This window comes from Tachysurus vachellii, chromosome 5 (genome assembly GCF_030014155.1).
Source record: "Tachysurus vachellii isolate PV-2020 chromosome 5, HZAU_Pvac_v1, whole genome shotgun sequence".
Classification (NCBI taxonomy): domain Eukaryota; kingdom Metazoa; phylum Chordata; class Actinopteri; order Siluriformes; family Bagridae; genus Tachysurus; species Tachysurus vachellii.
Window position 1 is genome coordinate 15972584 of NC_083464.1, and position 7795 is coordinate 15980378.

At 39.0% G+C, this 7795-nt stretch overlaps 1 protein-coding gene across 2 annotated transcripts in view; it reads right to left on the reverse strand.

Moving 5' to 3' along the window:
* The window catches only part of grik3 (glutamate ionotropic receptor kainate type subunit 3), an 81475-nt gene extending 80112 nt beyond the window's left edge, over window positions 1–1363 (reverse strand). For both annotated transcript variants that reach the window (XM_060869990.1, XM_060869989.1), the window contains exon 1: window positions 610–1363. In XM_060869990.1, the coding sequence (XP_060725973.1) occupies window positions 610–808 (199 nt within the window). In that variant the 5' untranslated portion in view covers window positions 809–1363. The remainder of the gene's footprint in view (window positions 1–609) is intronic.
* Between the last annotated feature and the right edge of the window lie 6432 nt (window positions 1364–7795).

Here is a 7795-nt window from a genome sequence, read left to right on the forward strand (position 1 = left end):
CTGGAGGTTAACGTCCTGAGCCAAAACATCACTCCGTAGTGTTCAGCTCCGAGTCGGAAAGTTTCACCTTTTTTTTAAACGCATGGCTACTTTTCTCTCAGCAATTCACTCAAACCCAGAAGTATGTTGAGAAGTGTGTGTGAAGCAAATATGAGACGCTCCAAACTTTGTAGGATTGAACTTGTTAATAAGAAAAAAGCGTTGCGCTGTTTAAAGATTTCTTTTTGCTCGGATCTACACTGGGATTTATGCCTGGATTTTATTTGACCACACATTCATATATATTCCCCTTTATATTAATAGTATGTATCGAAGCCCTTACATATCTAATCTATGGGCTTTTTAAAGCTCTATACTATTTCAGTATAATCTTAGCAGTCTGCATTTTTATGCACAGTTGTTTAATGGGTCAATCGACGTAACACATTTAATATTCTCGTCATTTTACCAGCTGAGGCAGTTATATGTTAAGAATTGCCTAAATGAATTAAAGAAGCATTAAACAGTGGGGTAAGATAATGCGTGGCTTCTCACAACGGACAGATCATAAACTCTGCAAAACGAGTCAGTTTCCATTCGGAATAATATATTTTTTTGGTATAATCTTACCTATCCGTATGACATGCGGCATCCCGCAAGTGCACTGAATCCAAACAAGGCACACCATGAGCACTGTCCAGTATTCCAACACGGCGCCCCGGGGCCACCGCCACGGGTTTCTCATGCTGCTCAGCGCGTGCGATCCACTCTTTAGGGAATCCACAGACGTCTCGGAATCGCTCATCAATATTGCACTGTTGGGTGTCATAAGAGGACTTCTCTTGATCGCGACCAACTGGCACTCATTGTACTGGACGGGACATTTCTTCCACCTTCGGCTTTGACGCGCAAGTCCTGACACAACTCGTTTCGGATGAACTCAGACGAGATGAGATCAGATGAACGCCCTCCAAGCGCCCGTTAGCCGTTAGTTAGTTAGGCTGAGCGCGCGACTCACCGGACCTCCTCCTCCTCCTCCTCCTCCTCCCGCTGAGCGCCTCCGACCGCGGCGCAACAACTGGTCTGGAGTAACGCACAACGTGGAAGGGGACTGCGCCTACAACACGCACAATTCACTCGGTGGTGTCAGCAAACTGACAGAACCCTTTTCTCTCCGTGAACGCATCAGATCCGCTTACGTGCACAGCTGAACTGGTTAGCGCTGGTCTCACTGGAATGACTTGAGAGTCGCGCAAGTAACTCGGAAGGTTCTGGGATGTTAAAAGCAAATTTCAATTTAAAAGACAACAAAATCCTCTTTGCACGGTGTTACATTCTGTATTCGTAAATTCCTACAGTATTTTGTTGTTCCTCATGATGAAACAACTTTTTAGAGAAACAGATGCACATTCTCTCTCTCTCTCTCTCTCTCTCTCTCTCTATCTCACACACACACACACACACACATACACACACACACTCTCTCTCTCTCTCTCTCACACACACACATACACACACTCTCTCTCTCTCTCTCTCTCTCTCTCACTCGCGCGCACAAGCTCTGGTAGCTGCGTCATTACGCACAAACAGTAAGTGCCACAACGAACCACAATGGTCGGATAAAAACGTTTTATTTCATTAATTCAATAGACAAGTTCTTCATTTGGTGTTAAGCGATATAATTAAGCAAATATTACAATGTCCTCGTCTCATGTCTCGCGTGTATACAGCTATTTAGAAAGACAAACCCCGGGAGATGTCTATGTTTTTGTGATCACTGCAGAAGGCTGTGATGCCACACTGGCTTTTTACAAGATCTTATATTTTTCCACCAAACTTTATTAAGAATACTCTTGTCACTATGTCGTTCCCGATCTAGAATTCTTCAGTGTATTTTTATTAGAATGGCTCTAAAGTATGAGACTTAAAACAAAGTAAAAGTCTATCACAAGTCAATAAGCTGGATAAAGGTAAAGATAGTTAGAAACAATTATTATAATAATCATTATTATTAATAGTAGTAGGACTGGAATCCCGTTTGTGGTGTATTGCTGCATCTTCCCCGTGTTCCCAAGAGGGGCTCAGGACTAACTGTTTCTCTGACCAAGATAATTTATTTATTTATTTTATTAGAGAATTGCCACAAGATAACTACAGTTTGAAATGAAGAAACAGGTCAAGCTATTATCATGAAAGAGCAGACCCTGTTGTGCAGGACAGAGCTGTACACAATCAGTGCTCCTGGTCTTTAGCTGAGATAATCAGTCTGTGTCACAATGACTAGATTAGGTCCATAGAATCCTTAGTGCCTATTTATCTACCCATTCCTTACCCTTTATGTGAAGCCATCAAAAACCCACAGTGAGTGACATATGAGCATGATCACCTAGAGAGGGAGGATACCAGCACTCCTCTCTTCAGCTCCCCATTGCCTCTGTGGTGTGTAGCGAGCAGAGCCATCCATACAATGAAACAGAATGATAAGTGTATTTATTTTTATCCATGACACATGCACTTTATTACTGTCGTGAAGCATTTGGAATAGTATTCGTACCACCATTTGTAGTTCTCAGCCTCCATGTGGCCATCTGCTTGTGAGAGACAAGATTGATGATCATAACAACAGTGAGATTCCTGTAACGCAATAATCAGCAATCGTACAGACATGCTTTGATGCTGAATTAGCACTGCAGATTCAGCTATTTACTGGGTACAGTGTGGTCCATGCTATGTTGCTATGTAAGGCTTACAGATTTGTGCCACTGTCACAGAAAATGGCCACAATTTAATCTGTACATTTTAACAGAATTTTTCAACCCGGTGACAAACAAAATGTTTTGTGTTATTGGACCAGAGTGTGGTGGTCAGAGCAAAGGAGTTGACTAGCACCGCATATTCATGTCTGCAGGTCTGGATTTACAGCCCTTTGGCACAATATAAGGGCTATCAATGTGAGTTATGTGCCCTGAGCTCACGCATTATCAAGATTCATTGATTGCCGCTTTCAGAAATACAAAACGTACACTGCTTTGGCAAACAAGACATCGTGGCACAGCGCACGGTCCTCTGAGGACAGGCCTTCAGCCACGCTCTCCATTAGCGGGAGCACTGAGTGGAACTGATCAATGACTCTGATCAGCGACCATGACAGGTGTGTGTGCCGACACAAGATGGGAAGGATGGTGCGAAAGACATGCCATGATCATCACTCAGCTTGACTCCAGCAGCAACACTTTTCTTTGTTACTCGACCGGAGCAGATAATGCTAAACATATGCAATGTCACTTTGCTTTGTGATTTCAGCATGAGTAATGGGAGGAGGAACATTTATAACACCTTTAGTGCCTTGACAAAACGGTGGAGAATGTTATCAGGAGTCGATTTTAATAAACACTCCTTTGTCAGCACACTCTAATACCCTTGCTTGTTCCCTGACGGATTATTGATGGAGCACAAAGGTAAAACTCTTTGTTAAAACCTCATGAACCCCTCAGTTGTTAAAAACCATATTATTCTCATGTGAAATAAAACCTTTGTCTTGTTGTAACATTGTTGTGGAGAGAAGTGTAGAAGACTTTTAGCGATACAATAGAAATATGTAGTTTTAAACTTGCCATTGTGGCTCAGCATATGATTTGAGCTGCAAGATGTGAAGTCAAGAGTTACTGCGTGTGTCTCTACTTGTTGCCTTTTTTGCGATGATTACCGGCGCATTTACAAGCTTGCCGATCAATGTCTTGTCTGGCACGTCCGTCAAAGCTAATGGTTCTAAGCGCACAAAGCCTCCATTGTAAACCCTGAAACACAGATGAGTGTTGCACTTAGTTCACTTTATTTATTTATTTTCTTTTCTCAAGCTGAACAGAAAGAGGCAATCAATGCATGCTAGGTATCTTTAAGTTTCCACATGAAATCCTGCACAGTTATTGGCTAAGAAGAGCTACAGTGTTAAAGTTGTTAGATTGTTCATAATTGTTTGGAGAAATTGCGGTCTGTATTGAGCTGGGGAAAAAAATTAATCATGTGAAACATTTTTCCCCATTGATTTTCATTTGTTCCTTTAGAAGAATAAAAAAGGCTTATGTAGCCAACTGAAGATAATGTCAGGATTGAACATCTCAGCGCAAGTAACAGGCCAAAAGGAACCAGCTTTTTATTTTAATGTGCACATGAATAGAGTGTCATTTTCAGCCTCCCTTTTGAAAGAGATAATGGCTTTTACATTACGTCGTACAAAGGGATTTGTGATTTATCCATTTTCTTAAAACTTCTGTCCACTGCAGAGAAAAGTAATTTAAACTCAGACACACTAACAAAGTCTTATGTTCAATGTTCTGCATTAATCCTTAGCTGAAAAGGAAGAACCCTGCTGATAATTTAACCCGAGACTAGTCTAAAGCTTAACCTGCAAATTAAACTGGCCTAAAATGTATAGGGAGTTCAATGAAATGTCTATGGTCGTAGTAACATTTTATTTAGACCCAGGATTTTATTAGGTCATAAATCCATACTCAGGCTATAAAATTTTATTTGTTTATATAATAAATTCCCAAGTGGCACACCTAGTAAAATCCTTTTCCAATGATATTCAACTCATACTGCTGGAAGACTGTGACACTTAGCAAAGAGGCATGTTTGTTTCCAGTTAGAAATATTGCGGAAATGTTAGAAATGAAAATCTGTAAAGCTATCTGCACTGGATTGGTGGCATCAGGCATAAAAAAGGGCATTAAGGTTTAGGAACGAAAATGAATAGAGGAAAGTGGTAGCTCAGTGGCTAGCATGTTGGACTGAAAGGTTGTAAGTTAAAATCCCAGAGTCACCAAGCTGCCACTGTTAGGCCCCTGAGGAAGGCCTTTAACCTTCAACTGGTCAGTTGTGTAAAATGAGGTAAATGTAAGTTGCTCTAGAGAAGGGTGTCTGCTAAATGCCATAAATGTCATCATTCTTTCTTCTGCTCATTTGAGTGTATTGTAAACAATATATACATTGTGTTCACGCTTATACTAAACCATTATTACAGAAGTGTTACATTATTACAAAAGTGTTCTTGGTTCTTGGTGTTCTTGGTTCCTGGCTGCCTGATTAAACAGCAATGTCTATGCTGAGGTGTAATTGTGCATTCTGCAGCATCATAAACAATAAAAATCCTACAAAACAAACTAGTCACATAATGTGAGGTAGCCAAGGCTCTGCATATTTTTGGAACTGGTAAACACATCAATTGTAGCTAGCTAGATAAAATATATCACAGAGAAAAAAAACTCATGAAATATGTCTTGTGTGTCATGTGTTCTCTAGTTAAACCACTTAATTATAATACAAATTCCACAACAAGGACAAATTGTATAGTGACGATCTATCATTCAGGAGCTTCCTGCAAAATTAGAGAGCAAACACACCTTATCTGTTCAGCAGGAAAAAGCTAATACTCCATAAGATCTCATGATATAAAACATGATATAAAATGACTTTTACTTTGTCAGTCCCATTTGTTTACATTTCTCTCTCTCTGTTCCTTCCAGTCATCACCCTTCATTCCTAAAGTTGTAAATGTGGCCTGATGACGTTTGAAATATCCAACATGGAATATGATCCACGTGAACACATTTCCTAGCATTTCTGAGCTGAAACCCTTGACAGAGAGCAGATGGTAAATTAATACAGAGTGTCCAAAAGGTCTCTGTGCATAGAGGAAATTAATATCTTTTAGCAAAATGTAACTTTTTATAAAGCATCCTTTACATGATTGCCATTTTATTATATACACACGAGGTCATCTCTTCCACTCGTAATGAACTCATGTTAACTTATCAGGTGCCTTGTGCCACAGGTGACTTATGCCTGTGATTGCACTTCAAATGTGTTCCATTAAGTTATCTTTGTGCTGTATCTTCATGGTACACCACAGCCTTGCTTTGTCAGAGGCATTTTTAAAAGGCTAGCTGAAAAAAAGATTTTGGAAGACATTTTGCTAAGAAGTATTCATTTGCCCTGTAAATGGAGGCTATTAAGACACATTATATTACAGGATTGCCTGTAGTCAGCTTAGGAGCCTCATATTATAAAATATTTTTTTCTCCTCTGACACAATTAATTTTTTTTCGATTTCTATTTTACCAAAAAAAAAAAAAAAAAAAAAAAAAAAACACTGCAGCTTTAAGATTTGACTGAATGAGTCTGAAACTCATTACAGAGTTTCTGGCAGGACTGTCCAAGAGGTCGATCATCTGAATCCAGCCCAGCCTCAGAGATTTAAATATGCACATTGATGTGCCCAACTACAGAGAAAAAACCCTCCTCTGGCATTTTCTACTTATAACTAAATGTGTGTTTGTGCACTATACAGAGCAGTGCTGTGGTTTTCTGGCAGCTCTCTCATGCTGTCCTAATGTCCTTGCAGCGTTAGCAGACAGACAGATGATTAAGTGTCTATTTACTCACCTCTGCTTTACTAGAGCAATATTGCCACTTTGCTCAGTGCTGACAGATTAGATGCCGGCTGTGGCCTCGTGGCTGAGGACTCAAGGCAACTGGCTGTCTGCAGGCTAGCATATGAGGGATTGTCCCAATTTTAGCGTTGATCACAGTGTTAACCTTAGCACTGACCATTTCCAGCCAATTGAGTGTGTTCAGTTATATGACCAGTTTCAGATATTTGATGGGATGGCTCAAAAAATGGGACAGAATGGGCGAGATTCCAGATACTGTAGTTCAGCACCATCTCAGTCATATATTCGGATACTCTAAGGATTTTGCTTTATCTGTCTATCCACTTTTTGTTACTGTAAAAAATAACACATCAGTTGAATGCAGTCTAAAATGTGATTTCAAGAATTTGTGTATACATACAGTTATACAATTCAAACATGAGTGCATCTATCATATTCAGCTATTACATATCACACTGGTAGTAATATAAAAAAAAAGAATCATGTTCTTGCAGTTTCACCAATTCACGTAGTTTAATGGAATAAAAAAATAAGTTGTATCACTGTGAATAAATAAATAAATAAATAGATAAATTATGCAAAATGAACCATTTTTGGCTGTAAAAATAGTAGAGGCTAAGAGGCTGAGACTTTGCTAATGCATCACAATTTATCTGGTGTTATTGGTTTCCATAAATAAAAGTCTACATTAAGTTATTCATTCATCTTCAGTAAACACATTATCCTTTTTAGGATCATGATAGATCTGAAACCTCAATAACACAATGTGGGAAAATTCACCATGAATAAGATGAGGAGTGAGAGAAATCCAGAGAAACTGGAGAAAACCCATGGCAACCTGATAAGAACATGCAAAACCTCATATAAACTGTAACAGTAACTTGAGCTCAGGCTGGAACCAGGGACCCTGGAGCTGTAAGGTGATCACTGTGCGTCGCTAACTTACTCGTGGGTTATTTAATTCCTTATGTATTATATCAAATATGAAAATCCATTTCACTGTTGTTGCTATGTGACTGTATACAAGCATCAGAACTGTTTTGACATACTGAAATTGTAGTACTGTACAAAAGGCTTATAAACATCAAGGCCATTTGTAGCCTACAGTATATTGTTCAGTAGCTTCACCTAACAAACGAACAGAACATCACAAACAAGAGGTTATAGAGCAAACAAATAACTCATAATATGTATTTTGAAAACATATGTTAATATGATATTAACAGTAAAATGTTTATCAGTCAGGCCAGATTAAGTACTACATATGGTATGAAAAGGCAATAACATTATTGATTTAATACAATTTTATGTTTGTGTAATACAGTAAAGCAGTAATTCCAATCTTTTACAATCTTCAATCCCTC